The 19,369-nt window shown below is 45.3% G+C and overlaps 1 protein-coding gene across 7 annotated transcripts in view; it reads left to right on the top strand.

The window, feature by feature from the left end:
- Positions 1–19,369, top strand: part of LOC122937794 (growth factor receptor-bound protein 10-like) — a 341,748-nt gene that overhangs the window by 128,524 nt on the left and 193,855 nt on the right. For 6 of the 7 annotated variants that reach the window (XM_044292839.1, XM_044292838.1, XM_044292837.1 and 3 more), the window contains one exon: positions 16,421–16,505. In XM_044292839.1, the coding sequence (XP_044148774.1) occupies positions 16,421–16,505 (85 nt within the window). Of the gene's footprint in view, positions 1–16,420; positions 16,506–19,369 lie in introns of those variants that run through there. The other variant, XM_044292836.1, reaches the window with a different exon arrangement.

A 19,369-nucleotide genomic window follows, 5' to 3' on the forward strand; every position in this document is an offset into this window, starting at 1 on the left:
AAAGGAAAAATACGTTGATTCAAATTTTCACGGTGTCAACAAATCCCCAAAAAGTTAGGACAAGTAGCAATAAGAGGCTGGAAAAAGTAAATTTGAGCATAACGAAGAGCTGGAAGACCAATTAACACTAATTAGGTCAATTGGCAACATGATTGGGTATAAAAAGAGCTTCTCAGAGTGGCAGTGTCTCTCAGAAGCCAAGATGGGTAGAGGATCACCAATTCCCACAATGTTGCGCAGAAAGATAGTGGAGCAATATCAGAAAGGTGTTACCCAGCGAAAAATTGCAAAGACTTTGCATCTATCATCATCAACTGTGCATAACATCATCCGAAGATTCAGAGAATCTGGAACAATCTCTGTGCGTAAGGGTCAAGTCCGTAAAACCATACTGGATGCCCGTGGTCTCCGGGCCCTTAAACGACACTGCACCACAAACAGGAATGCTACTGTAAAGGAAATCACAGAATGGGCTAAGGAATACTTCCAGAAACCATTGTCAGTGAACACAATCCACCGTGCCATCCGCCGTTGCTAGCTGAAACTCTACAGTGCAAAGAAGCCATTTCTAAGCAAGATCCACAAGCTCAGGCGTTTTCACTGGGCCAGGGATCATTTAAAATGGAGTGTGGCAAAGTGGAAGACTGTTCTGTGGTCAGACGAGTCACGATTCAAAGTTCTTTTTGGAAATCTGGGACGCCATGTCATCCGGACCAAAGAGGACAAGGACAACCCAAGTTGTTATCAACGCTCAGTTCAGAAGCCTGCATCTCTGATGGTATGGGGTTGCATGAGTGCGTGTGGCATGGACAGCTTGCATGTCTGGAAAGGCACCATCAATGCAGAAAAATATATTCAGGTTCTAGAACAACATATGCTCCCATCCAGACATCATCTCTTTCAGGGAAGACCCTGCATTTTTCAACAAGATAATGCCAGACCACATTCTGCATCAATCACAACATCATGGCTGCGTAGGAGAAGGATCCGGGTACTGAAATGGCCAGTCTGCAGTCCAGATCTTTCACCTATAGAGAACATTTGGCGCATCATAAAGAGGAAGGTGCAACAAAGAAGGCCCAAGACGATTGAACAGTTAGAGGCCTGTATTGGACAAGATTGTGAGAGCATTCCTATTTCTAAACTTGAGAAACTGGTCTCCTCGGTCCCCAGATGTCTGAGTGTTGTAAGAAGGGGAGATGCCACACAGTGGTGAAAATGGCCTTGTCCCAACTTTTTGGGGATTTGTTGACACCATGAAATTCTGATTCAACATATTTTTCCCTTTTAAAATGGTACATTTTCTCAGTTTAAACTTTTGTTCCGTGATTTATGTTCTATTCTGAATAAAATATTAGAAGTCGGCACCTCCACATCATTGCATTCAGTTTTTATTCACGATTTGTATAGTGTCCCAACTTTTTTGGAATCCGGTTTGTATGATATATATACAATTTATTTTCTTTTTTTTAAGCCAATCACTTAACAGAGACATCAGCAGGCATCAGCGCTCTCCATACATATCCCCCCTCTCTACACGGGCTGCTCTCTGTGCATCCCCCTCACAGTCTGCTTCCTGGGATCTCCTTATCCCTTGTCCTATTCACCCTAACAGAGCTCTTTTAGGGTGAATAGGACTTCACAGCAGCAGGGAGCTTACCATGGCAGCCAGGGCTTCAGTAGTGTCCTGGCTGCCATGGTAACTGATTGGAGCCCCGCGATTACACTGATGGGGCTCCGATCAGAACTGCCACTGTACTACCAATGAGGATGGGAGGGAACTCCAATGATTATAATGGTTATAATATTGGGGGGGGGGTTGGTGGAGCACTGCGCCACCAATGATTATTTACAATAGGGGGGGGGGGCAGCGGTTAATGTATTAATTATATTCATTGTTGGGGCAGTGGCCACAGCCCGGTGGCAGCGGCACAGGGGGAGGGAATGCCTTTTTCTGCCCTGTGCTGCTGAGGAGAACCTGGCACAAGCTGAATAGAAAGACCCGGTATTGTATCGATCCGGGTCTAAAAGTATATCTTCAGCTGCAGCGCTGCGGTCCACTCTCAAATGGTGACAAGACTAAAAAGTCTGTGCAGATCCATGACTGATCTGCACAATACATGAGTGTGAAAGTGGTCTTAGGTAATGCATTATATTAGGCTCAGAAATGTATAATTTTTAATTGGTATTAGTTTGTGAATGGGGATGGAAACTATACTATATATAACATGCATGCAAACATAGGTTGAAGCATTCCTGCAAATTTTGCATTATTCTAACACGGGCATCCTCCAAACTGTGGCCCTCCAGCTGTTGCAAAACTACAACTCCCAGCATGCCCTAACAGCCTACAGGTATCAGCCTAAAGCAGGGAATTGTGGGAGTTGTAGTTTTACAACATCTGGAGGACCGCAGTTTGAGGATGCCTGCTCTAACACGTGCAGCATTTAATGTAGGCATGTTATTTATTTTTCAGACTAATTATAAGGATTCTGCTTAGAATACACATTTTAGTCACATTTGTATGACCTCTGTTTCGGTGTTTAACAGCACAAGCTCTTGTTGATGTAGGTGCGTGTGGTGTTTGAGCTTTGCACACCTCAGTATATTTTTATATTTGTTTTTATATGTAATCCTCTAAGATGTGAGTTTTTGGGCTTCCTGCACATCTGCAGTAGCATTGTCCTGGAATCTGCAGGTAATTGGTGGAGTATCTGGACACAAACTGCAGCATGCAGCGGTTTGTGTCCAACAGGTTCCTTGCTTTTCAGCCAGGTGCAAACAGAGTATCCGCCAGACCCCATTACGTCTTAGATTTGCGTTTTTCTCATTAAAGTCACACCTAAGAGTTTATTGGGTTTTGCAATCTCAAATAGAGAAAACAACAAAAGGTAGACAAAACAATGCAAAGTGATATGGTCGTCTGAAAGCGCTGCAAATGCAGTTTACTGTACGAGATAAGGGTCTTGATTTTATATTTGTTTTGATGTATAAAAAAAATAAATCACCAAATAACATAAAGGTCGACGTGGTCATTTAACAGTCTGTCAAGACAACTGCAATCATAAGATCTGCTTTTGGGAAGACAGTTCTTGGTTACAAAAAATGATTGCTATTTATGTATGTCTCTTGTTAAACAATTGTAAAATAGAAAAGAGAAAACAAAGAACATTCTAATACTTAACATTTGTGTGTAAAAACCTCCTTTCCTCCCAGGAGATTTGGGCAGAGTAATGGTGCACAAACCAATTCGATTGGATCTCCCACTTTGTGACACCCAAATATCCCAGGAATCAAATTTTTACGCCTTTCCTCCAGGGGCAGGCCTGAGGGGTATTTTCCCTCCCACCTCTGACTCAGCCCCTCTGGGCCAAGTTACATTACCCATGCAGCCTGCCCCCTGGGCATCTAGGGAACGGGGTAAAAAAAATCAAAAAGATAGTTTCCCAGTTGCCCTGGAGAAGATATAGACCCCAGACCTTCTTCATAATTAATATCTCATTGTTCCGAGTCCTAGCATATCAAACGCTACACTTCCAGGATGCTCGGAAGATGAGATGCTTATTTTAAGAAGATGAAGGCGAGTTGATATGTCATGTCTGTTGTCCATGCGATGCCCCCATCATACCAGATATGATGAGCTGGGCTTTGGAGACGCCATCCCGAACAAATTATGAAGGATTACAACTTATTGTTCATTCTCTGGTATGAAGCCCCATGCTGACACACGGTGCCGGAGAGTCTGCTGTCCCCTGTCCCGAGTGTGACTAGCAAATGGGCCCATCCTGGTTAGCGTCTGTGCTAACTAACCCCCCTTCCCCCCGGGATCAGTTTACTGTTTTCACAGGTATGAGGCAGACATCTCAGCACTATATGCAGCCTTCAACCAGTTCATCACTGGCTGCTGGCCTGGCAATACAAATACATAAATTAGCAAAAATATAAACGCCACACTCTGTTTTGCTTCCATTTTGCATGAGCTGGACTCAAAGATCTGAAACATTTTCTACATACACAAGACCCATTACTCTCAAATATTCACAAATCTGTCTATATCTGTGTTAGTGAGCACTTCTCCTTTGTCGAGATAATCCATCCCACCTCACAGGTGTGGCATATCAAGATGCTGATTAGACAGCATGCATATTGCACAGGTGTGCCTTAGACTGCCCACAATAAAGGACAACACTGAAATGTGCAGTTTGAGCACACAGCACAATGCCACAGATTTTCCAACGTTTGAGGGAGCGTGCAATTGGCATGCTGACTGCAGGAATGTCTAGCAGAGCTGTTGCCCGTACAATGAATGTTCATTTCTTTACCAGAAGCCACCTCCAAAGGTGTTTCAGAGAATTTGGCAGTACATCCAACCAACCTCACAACCGCAGACCATGTGTAACCACACCAGCCCAGGACCTCCACATCCAGCATATTCACCTCAATCGTCTGAGACCAGCCACCCGGACAGCTGCAGCAACAATCGGTTTGCGTAACCAAAGAATTTCTGCACACTGTCAAACCATCTCAGGAAAGCTCATCTGCATGCACATCGTCCTTATCTGGGTCTGGACCTGACTGCAGTTCGTCGTCGTAACAGACTTGAGTGGGCTCGCATTTAATGGCGTCTGGCATGTTGGAGAGGCATTCTGTTCACGCATGAGTCCTGGTTTTCACTGTTCAGGGAAGATGGCAGACAGAGTGTGTGGTCTTGTGTGGGTGAGCGGTTTGCTGATGTCAATGCTGTGGATCAAGTGGCCCATGGTGGTGGTGGGGTTATGGTATTGGCAGGCATATGTTATGGACAACGAACACAGGAGCATTTTATTGATGGCATTTTGAATGCACAGAGATACCGTGACAAGATCCTGAGGCCCATTGTTGTGCTGTTCATCCACAACCATCACCTCATAATAATGCACGGCCCCATATTGCAAGGATCTGTACACAATTCCTGGAAGCTGGAAACATCCCCCAAACATCTTGCATGGCAGCATACTCACCGGACATGTCACCCATTGAGCATGTTTGGGATGCTGTGGATCGGCATATCTGACAGTGTGTTCCAGTTCCTACAAAGAAAAAATATGGAAGATTCAGCCCGCACAACCCCTAGCAGGTGCAGATTGCTATGGTGAAATACAAATACAAACGTAAAAAATACAAAATGCAATCGCACACTGCAACCAGCACTCTGCCCTGCCTTTATGCTGGATGTTGAATAAGGCATTGGTGTACATTTTGGCCAAAGCGTAATAAGCCACTCACCACGTCAAGGTCGCCTTCATGAGTGGTCCCTAATACTAGTTCCTACCTGTTATGGGCCATGACAGCCACATAAAGTCCAGGGAGCGCAGGTACAGCATGCACGCCAAGCACACTCTGCTTTTAACCCCGTCCGGTGCCATTACAGCTTTCATCGGATCCAGGGATGCAAGTACCAACATGTATGCTGAGCCCACTATATACTTCTCCTGGAGCCTAATGGCTACTGGTAGGTGCTATATAAGCAGACTCAGTTTTCTTATTCGCAGAATCTTCCATATTTTTTCTTTGTAGTACGTATTGGAGGCGAGGCGATCTCCATGCAGTCATGCACACCTGTCCAGCTAATCTGCCCCCTGGAGGCTGGTTTTAAAGTCAGTATAAAACTGAGTCTGCTTATATAGCACCTACCAGTAGCCATTAGGCTCCAGGAGAAGTACCTTGACGTGGTGAGTGGCTTATTACTCTTTGGCCAAAATGTACACCAATGCCTTATTCAACATCCAGCATAAAGGCAGGGCAGAGTGCTGGTTGCAGTGTGCGATTGCATTTTGTGTTTTTACGTTTGTTCCAGTTCCTGCCAATATTCTGCAACTTAGCACAGCTATTGAAGAGGTGTGGACCAACATTCCACAGGCCACAATCAACAACCTGATCAACTATATGCGACACTGTGTGAGGCAAATAGTGGCCGCACCAGATGCTTTCTGGTTTTCTGATTTCTCCCCCCACCCCTTCCCACCCAGTAAGGCAAAACTGTGCAGATTTCAGAGTGGCCTTTTATTGTAGGTAGTCTAAGGCACACCTGTGCAATATTCATGCTGTCTAATTAGCACCTTGATATGCTACACCTGTGAGGTCGGATGTATTATCTCGGCAAAGGGGAAGTGCTCCCTAACACAGATTTAGACAGATTTGTGAACAATATTTGAGTAATGGGTCTTTTGTGTATGTAGAAAATGTTCAGCTCATGCAAAATGGAAGCAAAACCGAAAGTGTTGCGTTTATATTTTTGCTGTGTACATACTGTATATGAATGTGAATCACACTGGACTGTTACACTATGACCTATACCCATAAAACATATAATATCACAGCAAACATTATAACTAGGAATACAGTGGTCCTTATTCCTGACAGGTGGTTAGGTTTTTTAAATTTTATAATTTGTTCATTTGTATATGTCAAAACTGCAAGAATTGTCCTGGCTACCAGATTGCAATATGTTTACCCCCTAGCAGTGAAATGGTTATATCTGCGATCTGAGTCACCCCTTTTCCTGATTATGGCATGGACTGATGCAACCTCCAGAACCCTTAGTAAATTTGCTTTCAAGGCCAATTCATTCCTCTTGTCAGTGGGGTTTTTCCCTACACACTTTGGCAAAATCAAAGTTGACTATGTCAGGCTGGGTACAAAAACTTTGTTTTGTCAAGGTGACACTAATTTGTTGCTGTATTACTACATTTTCCGGGAAGACAGAAATGGCCTACTAAATTATTTACTATGGGGGGGCGCATGCGCGCGGCTTGCAAGTCATGGCTCTGTGAGCTCCGCTCCGACCGCTTAGGGTTGGACGATATCAAAAATATTCCCACGATAACTATATTAAGAAATTTATCGCAATACCGATATATATCACGATAAATGCCCATTTAGAAGAAAAAAACACTTGGGGCCACAAGGAGACGTTACACTGTATGGGGGCAGCCACAAGGAGACGTTATACTGTATGAGGGCAGCCACAAGGAGACGTTATACTGTATGAGGGCAGCCACAAGGAGACGTTATACTGTATGGGGCAGCCACAAGGAGACGTTATACTGTATGGGGCAGCCACAAGGAGACGTTATACTGTATGGGGCAGCCACAAGGAGACGTTATACTGTATGGGGGCAGCCACAAGGAGACGTTAATTGTATTAATCATTGGTGGCAGTGGCCACATGGTCCCTCTCCCATCATTGGTGGCAGTGGGCCCCCCTTCCGCCCCAGTATTAATCATTGGAGGCCACAGGGTCGTCCCCCCATCATTGGTGGCAGTGGGCAGTTCTAATCGGAGTCCCAGCAGTGTAATGCTGGGGCTCCGATCGGTTACCATGGCAGCCAGGAAGCTACTGAAGCCCTGGCTGCCATGGTAGGTTAGTGAGCAGCATTATACTCATGTGCGCCGTGGCCGCCGGGCGCTCCTTCTGTCTGTGCGGCACATTGCTAATGCTGATAGCATTAGCAATGCACCGCACAGACCTATGAGAAGGAGCGCCCAGCAGCCACGGCGCATGTGAGTATAATGCTGCTCACTAACATACCATGGCAGCCAGGGCTTCAGTAGCTTCCTGGCTGCCATGGTAACTGATCAGAGCCCCAGCATTACACTGCTGGGACTCCGATCAGAACTGCCCACTGCCACCAATGATGGGGGATGACCCTGTGGCCTCCAATGATTAATACTGGGGAGAGGGGGAGGGAGGGGCGCACTGCCCACTGCCACCAATGCAGGGACTTAAGAACATTCCCGGCACCCGACCTCTGAGAGGACGCAGTGATCACCTGAGGGGTTAATTGCACGGATCACAGCATCCTCTCAGAGGTCGGGTGCCGGGAATGCGAGTCACAGAATTCCTTCCCTCCCTCACGCTGGCCCAATGGCTTAGGTACTCTGTAAATGTGCTGTACGGTTCATACTGGGGCGGGCGGCCGCGGACGCAGATTTAGAAGCGGTCAGCGCACATGACCGTTTCTATGACGTCATGAAATACCGCGGTATTTAGGAAACTGCGATATCGCCATATCGCCGTTTTTTTAATACCACGGTATATCGTGATACCGGTATATCGCCCAAACCTACGACCGCTGGCATTTTTCCTACATCAGCGCTGTTTACCCAGCTCCACAAGCCCTGTGCACTCATGCAGGGGTCACAGAAGTCTGCCCGAGGCAAGAGGGAACACTGGCTGCTTCACAGACCATACCAGAGATCTTCCGGAGCACGAGGCACTCAATCATGGCGGGTAAGGCAGTATCCCCAGCAAGCTCAGCCTCCTCTACTGAGGAAGTTTCACAAACAGGTCAGGCAGATCTGTATGCCAACATAGCGAATCTCTTCAGAACCGAACTTTCCCAGGTGGTTGCAGAATTCTCCCACCAGATAAATGATTTGGGGAATAGGGTCTCGGACCTGGAGTCCAAAGCGGACAAACTATCTGACGCCATAGGCGCTGACAGGGAGGACATTGATGCGCACTCTCTCCAATTGCAAGCCCTCGAATCGAAGATTGAAGATCTGGAGAATAAGTCCAGGAGAGGGAGCCTGCAGATCCAGGGCCTACCTTAGTCCTTCCAGGACCTCTCAAACACTATGGGCTCACTGTTTGCCACTTTACTGCCCCAGGCCCAACAGAGTCAGTTACGGATGGACAGAATACATAGGGCGCTCCCCGGACACCCCTAGAGATGTGGTTCTGAAATGTCATCACCCTGAGACGAGGGACATGATATTGAATGCCGCAAGAAATATGGCGACTCTGCCTGATCTCCCACCCGCGGTACATCTTTATGCGGACCTAGCGCCCACAACACTCAGGAAGCGCAGGGAAATGAGGCCTGTGACGCAGGCGTTACAACAAGCACAAGTGCGCTACAGATGGGGGTTCCCCTTTGCCTTGTCCTTTCAATTGAACTCTCGCTCCTATACAGTTCATACCCCAGATGAAGGGACTGAGAAATTACACCAAGCTGGATTAAGGGTGGATCGCATGGAAAGAACTGCGCCTCCAAGGCCCCAGTGCCCAGCCAGAGTCTGGACTCTGGTTCCCACCACTGCTTCATCGGCAAACAAATCCCCGGGACACTGAGTGAGCTGTTCTATCTTGTATGTTCGTGTCCAGGGAAGAACGGAACACTATTCCAGCGTGCCATGTTGTCGCTGTGATCATTTCTTCATTGGGCCCACCGTGCTCCCTGTTGATGTTGCTTTTTGAATATGGCCTCCTGCACGGTATAGCTCAGGTTATTCGTTAGGGTCACAGCGAATCGGATGTTCATGTTGCCTACCATTGTTGGGCTTTGTTTTGTGGATCCAAGGATGGTTATTATTCCCCTGATACCCACATCAGGCCCACTAGTTTTTGCTGGCCCTATTGTTGTGTTTTGTAAGTTTATTTGTCTTTATGGGGATCCTTACTTTCACCGCTAACTGCATTTTGTGGTCTTTACAATTTGATATGCTAAGCTTCACTATATACTGCTGGGATAATGTGTAAGTTGTTGTCACACAATGTTCGGGGTTTGAATTCCCAGAGAAAACGCAAAACTGCCTTTCAATCCTATCATAGACAGAGGCCAGATATAATGTGTATACAGGAAACTCGCTTTACGCCTACCTCCCATCCTAAATTCTTCCACCCCCGCTACTCCAGGTTTTTTCTCTTCCACGTTTGCACTAAAAGCAGGGGAGTAGTCACTCTTTTGCGGAATTCCTTTCAGTTCCAGATAACTAATCACATTACTGACCAAGAGGGGCGCTATGTTATCTTAATAGGATAATTGGAGGGGAAAATATGGGGTATAATGAATGTGTATGCCCCAACTGAAGACCCGATTTACCTTTTTCACTCAAATGCATCATATACTTGAAGCACTAAGGTTTGATGAGTTGATATGGGCAGGGGACTTCAATTCTGTAACTAATCCCCTATTAGATCTCTCTTCACCTCCTAACACTGCTGCCCAGGGATCCCAGATTAAGAAGGTTCTGGAAACCCTTTCCATTGCTGACTCTTGGAGGGAGCACAGCAGCAATCAGAGGGGTCATACTTACTATTCACCCGCCCATCACCTATACACCCGCATTGATTTAGTCCTGATTTCCACATCCCTGCTACCGCTTTTAGCTTATTGCAGACACCAAGTGATGTCATGGTTTGATCATGATATGGTTGTTATGGACCCCCATCTACCCCCACAAGCCGTCTCTTCACATGGAGGCTTAATGGATCACTATTAACCAGGCCAGTCGTACGTGATCGGCTCCAGGATAATTTAAAACAATTTTTCCTGTAAAACACTGATCCAGATATCGACCCTGTTGTGGTCTGGCTCTCTCTCACAAAGCTTTTATGAGGGGTCAAATCATCAACGAAGAATCACTATTGAAAAAAGAGAGACCTGCTACCCTACTAAACTTTGAGTCCAAACTTGGTAGACTAGTAAGAGCCCATCAAAGAGCCCCCTCACTGTATCTGCTTAGAGAAATGAAAAACACCATACTGCAAATAAAGATGATTTTCACCAACCATACGGAAAAAGCTTTTACGTTGGACCGCATCTTACTACTATAAATACGCTAACAAATCCGACAAGATGTTGGCCCGTCAACTTAAAGCTAGACAAAAAATTAACCAGGTGTTTCAGTTTCGCTCAAAGTCAGGACAGGTATCCTCCAACCCGGAAACCATATACCAAACCTTTCAAGCATTTTATCAAAAACTTTATGCTAAGCCTGATGGTAGTCAGGGACAAGTGGAAAGCAATTTCTTGAATTCTATCAGGTTACCACCTCCGAAGCAGTAGGAGACCTAGGTAAAGCAATAGTAAACGAGGAAGTGGAACTTGCAATTAAGGCTTTAAAATTGGGCAAAGCACCTGGCCCAGACGGTATATCGGCCCTCTACTATAAAAAATTTGCCCCCCTGTTAACTCCCCATATCACCAAATTTTGTAACCATATAATGCAAGGTAATACCCCTCACCTCGACTTCCTAGCTGCCAACATAACTGTCATCCCCAAGCCCAAAAAGATCATTTATCTCTGTCTAAGTTTAGGCCAATATCACTATTGAACCTGGATACAAAAATTCTCACATCTATCCTTGCTCGACGACTCAATAACCTTCTTCCTAGTCTAATTGATAAAGATCAAGTAGGGTTTATTCCAGGTAGGGAAGCCCCTGATAACATTAGAAAAATCCTTTTTAATCTGATCCAGGTAGCAAATAAACAAACCACTCCATTAGCTGTCCTGGCTCTCGACATAAAAAAGGCTTTTGATTCTGTCACATGGGATTATTTACATTAAGTCCTTCAGTCGATGGGTATTAGGGGCCCATTTGTGCAGGCAGTCAGGGCTCTTTATTCAACTCCGGTTGCCTACCTTAAGCTGCCATCCATGAACCCTGCTCCCATTCAAATACTCAGGGGTGCCCTCTCTCCCCGGCTCTCTTTGCTCTAACAATGGAGCCTCTTGCCATCTCTATCAGGAATGACCGGAATGTAACGGGGATCAAGATAGGAGGCATGGAACACAAGCTGAGCTTGTTTGCAGACCTTCTCTTATCCCTTACAAACCCTCTTGTCTCCCTACCAAACCTCTTACAGATTCTGAAATCCTTTTGGGCTTCATGTCAACCATCAAAAGTCAGAACTTATGTTATGCAATACCTCCCCATCGCTAAAGTCACTCCTATTACAGAAATTCCAGTTCCATTATTTGCCTAACCACATGCCATATTTAGGTACAGTAGTGCCCACCCAACTTCACATGATGTATAAGTTGATCTACACCCCCCTATACAGAGCAATTAGAGAAGACCTTAAAAACTGGAGTACGTTACCTACATCATGGATGGCTAGGATCAGGGGAGGGCTGGCAGCCTTAGTCCTGGGGGGGAAATCCAGTCAAGTGGCCCATTGTTTAGCCCCGCCCATTATTAAAAGCTCCTCCTACATATAATAGGCCACTCCTAACACACAGTGTACAGCTGACATTCTATAGTTGAGGCCTGTCTACACATCATACGGAGAGGGGAGGCCTGTCCTGGCTGCACTGCCTGCTTCACATCATACAATAAACAGCAGACTACAGCCAGGAAGCTCCTCCGCTCTCCTCCCTCCCCAGATACTGCTCAAGGCTGTGGTTCCCCCCACCATCTGCCACCCGCCCGTGGCCTGCTGCCCCCTTTCGTCGTCCTCCCCAGCTCTGAATCCTCCTTCTGCAAATGGCAGGGGGAGGAGCCGAAGCATCTTCTCTCCTACATAGCACCCCATACCTCTTACATCCAGTGATGTCACCTTTTGATGTAGATGTTCTCTTTCCTCATCTTCTCCATTCAGACCAGACCGCCATGATGATTTTTCTGCCATCTCCCGTCTCTGCAGAGATTGAGAAACAGACATTAGTTTCCTGCCACCCCCAATACTATACTGCAGAAACAGTCCCCCTGGAAATACTACTACCACACAGATAATGCCCCCAATACTGTACCCGCTATGCCCCCAATACTATACTACAGAAACAGTACCCCTGGGAATACTACTACCACACAGATAGTGGCCCCCTTAAACAATTATTGGCACACAGTGCTCAAAAAAATAACTGCGCCCAGACACTAATAGTATAAAGATAATGTCCCCCAAAAATAATTGTACTATGCCAGGGTGCCCCCAAAGTAAGTGTTCCCCAAAATCCCACCAATAGAAATAATTCTCTGCCAGAGCACACTTAGTAGTAATAATGCCCCTATAGTGCCCTAGTAATCATGTTCCTCATAGCCCCCCAGTAGTAGTAAAGCTCCCCATAATACCCCCTAGTAGTACTAATTTTCCCTATAATATGACAGTACATGAAATACCCCCGCTTAGTGCCTGCAGTTGAGCTAATGTCCCCATAATGTATGCCAGTATAAAATACCCCTATACAGTGCCCCAGTAAATGCCCTCATACTGCTCCTCTCCCCCTTCCCCATAGTGTCCCCCATAATATGCCAGTAAAAAAATGCCCCTTAGTGCCCCCAGCAGATGCCCCTATAGTGCTCCTCTCCCCCACAATGTGCCAGTAAAAAAATGCCCCTTCTTAGTGCCACCATATGCCCCAATAGTGCTCCACTCCCCCATAGTGCCCCCAAATAATGCCCCATAGTGCCGCTCTCCCCTATAGTGCCTCCCATAATGTGCCAGTAAAAAATGCCCCCTTAGTGCCACCAATTGCCATAGTGCCCCCATAATGTTCCAATACAAAGGCCCCTTTAGAGCCCCCACTTCCCCATAGTGCCCCCAAATAATGCCCCTATAGTAACACCAGATGCCCCATAGTGCTGCTCTCCCCTATAGTGCCCCCCAGAATGTGCCAATAATAAAAAAAATCCTTTTTAGAGCCCCCAGATACCCCCATGGTGCCCCCCCATAATGTGCCAGTAAGAAATGCCCCAATAGTGCCAGCCCCCCCGCATAGTGCCCGATTCCCCCCCCCCCCCCATAGTGCCAGATCCCCGCAAAGAATAAAAAAAAAAAAAAAAAAAAAACACTAATACTTACCTCCATCAGCTGCGATGCAAGCCTCTTCCAGCCTGTGTCCCTGCTGTGTGCTGCCCGGCTCAGGTGTCGCGATGATAATGTCATCGCTCTGCCTGAGCCGGCCTCTGATAGGCTGCAGGCATTAGTGCCTGCGGCCTATCAGAAGAACAGGGGAGGGACACGCCTCTCCCTCCCCTGCCCCACAGCACACAGAACGGCCGCAATTACATCCAGGGCCGCGCCGCGCATTTAGGGCGGCCTGGGGGGGCAATTGCCTTCCTGCCCCCTGGCCCAGCCCGCCCCTGGCTAGGATACACATAATAAGGGTGGTAGTCTTGCCTAAGCTCCTGTATCTTTTCCGTACTATACCACTACCAGTCCCGAGTCAGGATCTCCATGACCTTCCTCTTCCTGACGCATTTGAAACCAGAGATTCACCCCTTATGGGTCTCAGTAGAACAGTTACTTTTGGCACCATGGTCGTGGAGAGCTCTACTCTGGACTACCCTACCTATACCGTTGGCAGTTCGGTCCAATTCGCCGCTATCTTACCAAGCTCTATTGCTGTGGAGATCTGTTAGGTTCAAGTTAGGCCTGCAGTCTAAATTCTCACCACTCCTCCACTTAATAGATAATCCTGCCTTTCCACCAGGACTTAGGGCAACCAATTTCAGTTGGTGGATCAACAACAAATGTGTAACGTTGCATAAGTTCCTGGTCAGGGGAAAACTGATTACAATTAATGATTTTAAAGATAAGTTTGATCTCCCTACTAGGGAGTCATTCACAGCTAATAAAGTCTTCTCATTCCTCCAATCTTTGAAGATTGACAATCGGAGCTTGGATTTTACTCCCTTTGAACGCTTTGTCACTTTTTCTTTGCACAAACAAGGTCTGTTGTCGAGACTATATGGAATGCTTGATGCCTCGCCTGAGGGAGTTAGGCTTTCATACATGGTGGAGTGGGAGAAGGATTTACAGTAAGAATACCCACTTTCAGAGTGGTTTCTCCGTTCCCAGACCTTAACCAAAAACTCCTGGCAAACCACACTGGCAGAGACCTCTGTGAAAGTCCTTCACAGGACCCATCTGGTGCCCTTCAGGCTACATTGTATATATCCAGAAGTATCGCCACTATGCTTTAGAGCAGGGGTGCACAACCTTTTCTGGTTAGGGGCCACATTGTCAAACTGAAGGAATCCCAAGGGCCGAAAATAAAACTTAAAGGGGCATTACCAACTGAAATACTGTATTTATGGCATATTGTACATACAGTATATACTATAAATGTCTGGTTACACCTACATGATTCCCATCTAATGGGAAAATACATGAAAAATGCATGTGAGCAGCCACAAGACATAGACATAATTGTCTGTCACCAACTGGTTGGGGGGGGGGGGGGGTCGCACAGAATGATATGAAGGGCCGCAGGTTGTGCACCCCTGCTTTAGAGGGTGTACGGAGGACGGTACAGTCTATCATATCTGGTGGACATCCCCCCCATGTCCAATTGTTTTGGTCCAAAATAAGCAAATTGATCTCCACAATATTGGGATGTAACTACCAGCCCACTCCCTCATGTCTTTTAGGGGATAAACCCCCTTGTCTGAGATTCGCCAAGTTCAAATTATCGCAACATATCTTACTGGCTGCCAGAATCCATATAGCGTTTAAGTGGAAAATGAATTCGTTAAGTTTTCAGGCAGTTAGACAGAGTCAATAGGATTTTGCTATATGAAAAACTCTCAGCCATTCGTATGGACTCATTTGAGGCTTTTGAAAAGCTATGGGAGCCCTGGGTTTCCTCCTCTTACTCCACCAATATACAACAAAGTATATCGTTGTAATATTTGACGCACCTTGCATGGAGGCCTCAAGTATGCGAGGCATTTAGACCACTTGAACACATATGGTTGTCCTACACCATATCCTTACGAATAACCACTATAGGATGGCCCTTTGATTGTTGTTACTGTAATCTTATTTTATTTCTTTGTTTTATGTATTTGAACATAATACCAATGTCATTGGTGTATCATGATGTTTCTATGATGCTATAATTTTTTAATAAAGCATTTGAAACATTAAATGAGTTACTATAATGGACAAGTGAGTGCAAAGTTAAACTTTTTTTTTGTGTGCATGCTTTCTGTATATGAGAAAATAAGTGGTGTAAAGTCATGGTGGAAAATAACTGAAAAATGTGAAGCCTCACGTGTCTATAATTTCAGCTAGTCTTGTGTGTGACTTTTATGCAGCTCATTGGCTTTATTGCTTATTAGGGGACATCTGTCACTAAACAGTTTAGTTATTCTTTAAGGGTACTTTCACACTAGCGTTTTTCTTTTCCACCATAGAGTTCTGTCCTAGGGGCTCAGTACCGGAATAGAACGGATCAGTTTTATCCTAATGCATTCTGAATGGAGAGCAATCCATTCAGGATACATCAGATTCAGTTCATTCTTTTTGACTTTTCAGGATGGAGATAATGCGTATCTCCGGCAAAAAATACAGGGGGCATTCAAATTGCTGCATTGACTGTTCCGTTATTCCGGTCTGTGCATGCTCAGACCTTTTAAAAATGTGAAAAATATAAATAAATGCCGAATCCGTTTTGACGGATGACACCGGAAAAACTGATCTGGTATTGCAATGCATTTTTCTGGCTGAACAGCCATTTTTCAGACTGACCAGGATACTGATCAGAACTGCCTGCCTGAATCAAACAACGCAAGTGTGAAAGTACTCTTATGTGGGCAAAAGTTCTGCTGGCATTTTCACCATGTATGTTATGGCGCAACACAAATTTTTTTTTTTTTTTTTTTAGGTCTCTGTATTTGTTACAATCTTACATTGTGTATTTTCAGGACAGTGTGGAGCAGACAGCAGCATGCTCACAGAGGGTGTTGGTGGACACTGGCTATACATCTAAAGGTATATCCTTAAACCCAGGTAAGTGGGGTGAGGCATAATTGAACGTCATACTAAAAAGATGTGTTTCCAAACAACTTTGCCCCCACCCCTCCCGCCCCTAAACTAATTATATTAGCCAAAGCAGTGTGCCAATAACAATCAGTGACGCCCTTTCTGTTGGGCGCAGTCTTTTATTACAAATCATAGATGTTTTTCTGGGATTGCTACAATGTACATTTAAAGGCTATGTACACCTTGGGCCATTTTTTTTTTTTTTTTTTCACTAGCTAAAAATCATTTTTTTCAATTGGTCTTTATTAAAATCATGGAGTCCTTTTCTCTGTACAGAGCTGAGATGCTCCTACTAGCAGAATCTAAAAATTTCTCTCTGCTTTGTTAGACAGGGAACTGATGGGCTCCTTATTTCTGCTCTCAAACCTTATAAACTCTCATCAAAGCTCAATCCTTATCTTTAGAATGTGGCTTAAATTAGTGTTTATGACCTCTTAGTAATTTAGATATAAGGGTTATTAGATGACAACACAAAGTGAAAGTAGGAAGCACAGAGCTAGAAACAAAGTTAACCCTTTGTGATGGGCTCAATATTTTTACTACAGACCATTTGAAAAATAGATTTATTTTTTTTTAGACCCAAATGAGTAAGGTTCAGTTCCTATTTCAGTTATTTGTCCTGTTATTTCCATCAGTTACCATTTATACTCGAGTATAAGCTGACCCGAATATAAGCCTAGGCCCCTAATTTTACCCCCCAAAAATTGGAAAAATTATTGACTCGAGTATAAGACTAGGGTGGGAAATGCAGCATATGTGGGGGATCTGTGGAGGACGCTGTTATGTGGGGGATCTGTGGAGGACGCTGTTATGTGGGGGACCTTTGCTATGACACATAGGGCCATGGGGGGGGGCAGCATAAGACATATAGCATCTTATGCTGGTCCCCCTCATGGCCCTGTGTGTCCCCTCATGTGTCCTAAACTGCGCACATAACTGGCTTTGTGTGTAAAGTAATTTACTAGTGTGTAAAACAATCTCTCTCCTATTGATAACAGGTCCGGCCTCTGTACTCACTGTCACAATGAATGCACTACAGCGAGCGGGAGCTGGCTGGCCGGCGCGTGACTGACATCACTTAGTAACGCTCCTCCCACTTAAGCAGGAGCGTTACTAAGTGATGCCAGTCACGCACCGGCCGGGCCGCTCGCTGCAGTGGCATTTTCGGGTCGGCAAAATCGAGACTCTAGTATAAGACGATGGGTCTTTTTGAGCACAAAAATATGTGCCAAAAAACTTGTCTTACACTCGAGTATATACGGTATGCGCGGCACGCTCCCATTCACTTCTATGGGAGAGGCGGGGTTTAGCGCTTGGTTGTGGACGGACCCCGGGAAATCTGGGGTCCTCCAGCCACAGCACTCCCCGCTCCGTTCTCGATATGGGTGCGGGTCCCAGTGGTGGGACCCGCACCTATCAGACAATGGGGGCATATCCTAGCAATATGCCCCCATTGTTTAAGATGGGGATACCCCTTTAAATAATGTGTGCATATTGTTACTGCAACTTATTTCAGATCAGTTGAAACTAAACTGTGATACTTATATAAAAGACATGGGGTCATTTATTAAGACTGGTGTTTTAGACGCCAGTCTTAACACTGCACTGGCACTTGATGCGCCTTAGTTATGTAGAGGCGTCGGCCTCTACATAACTTAAGTGCTAGCCAAGCGGCTTGCTTAAATGTACACCGAATTGAGTTTTTTTTTTTTTTCCCCATCCAGCCCATAAAGAGTTAATAAAGCCTAGTAAGTTGTGTACCCCAAAATGGTGCAATTAAAAATTACAACTTGTAGTCTTATGAGTACTTGTTTTTGTGGTACATTAAACGGAGAAATAAAAGTTACATATCTTGGAATGCAACAATTGAAGAGAAAAAAAAAAAAACTCCCTACAGGGGGCAGTGTTAAATTATTTAGGTGTTTTTCATTCAAGGGGATGACAGGTGTGAGTGGGTCGCCTTTTTTATTTAAATGGGAATCTTTACAATTGGTCAGTGTTTTATAGCATATAGAGATTTCTGAGGACCTCTGAAGTTGGTAATGCTAATCAGTCTGGAAGTTTGGACTCCGCCAATTCTAACTTGCAAGCACCACTGTACCAATTACTGTAACCTTAAAGAGGCTGTCCAAGATTGATAATGATGACCTAATCTGAGAACAGGCTATCCATATCTGCTGTCGGAGGTCAAACTTGCATTACCCCCTGCCAATCAGCAGTTTAAAGAGGCCACAACTGAGCGCTGTCACCTCCTCACAGCATACCAAGCACAGTGCCATACATTGTGTAGTGACTGTGCTTGGTACTGATGCTCAGTTCACTTTAATGGGACCAAATGATGAACGTGATGTCGCTGGACTAGAAAGAGGCTGCAGCGCTCTCTGCAGCTTATTGGCGGAGTTGCTGGGAGTGGGATACCCATTGATCTTATATTGATTACCTATCTTGGACAATCCCTTTAATGATTGTGGAGCATACCCCTATTAGCTCACCACAACATCATTCAGAGTATTTAACGAATTGCCAGTTACATTGGTTGCATCCTTTGCGTGTAAGAAACATATAGCGTGGGTTCATATGTGGCAGGTGCTAGCTGTTTAATACACCTGACACCTACAGTAATGACATGGATCTGAGAATTCCAGTTCTGGTGTTCTAACCCCTCAGATGTCCTGGTTGACTACTCCTGTTGATCGCCTACTATGGCAGCCCAATGAAAGCCTCTCAGGCCTACCGTAGTAAGCTGCCTGTTTACCCCTGCCTAAAGCAATACTTCATATGAAGCCTGTCAAGATTCCATAGACTGCAGTAGAATTATATTACAGTCTGTG

The sequence above is a fragment of the Bufo gargarizans genome, chromosome 5, assembly GCF_014858855.1.
Source record: "Bufo gargarizans isolate SCDJY-AF-19 chromosome 5, ASM1485885v1, whole genome shotgun sequence".
Lineage (NCBI taxonomy): Eukaryota > Metazoa > Chordata > Amphibia > Anura > Bufonidae > Bufo > Bufo gargarizans.